Here is a 316-nt window from a genome sequence, read left to right as displayed (position 1 = left end):
ACCGTGAAGAACAAGTGTGAATGAGGGGCCTCGTTAGTTGCCGGTGGATGGTAATATTCTAAACTAAACGTTATTAAAAGTTGTTTTACTCTGCTTTTCCTTGAGGCACCAGGGCCTCCTGTGTGCGTCTTGTCAGTATAAAAAAGTTGCTCCGAGTGTGCACCTCTTAAAGACAGTCAGATGAGACCTTCATTTCTAGAGAGAAAGAGGAAATAACCTAGATGTAAACAGAAGAATCGGTTGTAATGGATGTCGTATTATCTATTTAATATTACTTAATTACTAAAGAAAAATAAAAATTATTTTTATCGGAAAA

General features: G+C 36.4%; 1 protein-coding gene across 1 annotated transcript in view; it reads left to right on the top strand.

The window, feature by feature from the left end:
• Positions 1 to 316, top strand: part of LOC128742751 (programmed cell death protein 10) — a 1,823-nt gene extending 1,507 nt beyond the window's left edge. Inside the window, exon 5 of the mRNA XM_053839202.1 lies at positions 1 to 316. This exon is cut by the window's left edge and continues 61 nt beyond it. Within this exon, the coding sequence (XP_053695177.1) occupies positions 1 to 24 (24 nt within the window). The 3' untranslated portion in view covers positions 25 to 316.

The sequence above is a fragment of the Sabethes cyaneus genome, chromosome 3, assembly GCF_943734655.1.
Source record: "Sabethes cyaneus chromosome 3, idSabCyanKW18_F2, whole genome shotgun sequence".
Classification (NCBI taxonomy): domain Eukaryota; kingdom Metazoa; phylum Arthropoda; class Insecta; order Diptera; family Culicidae; genus Sabethes; species Sabethes cyaneus.
The sequence above is the reverse complement of the archived record's forward strand: the minus strand, read 5'-3'. Positions and strand labels throughout refer to the sequence as shown.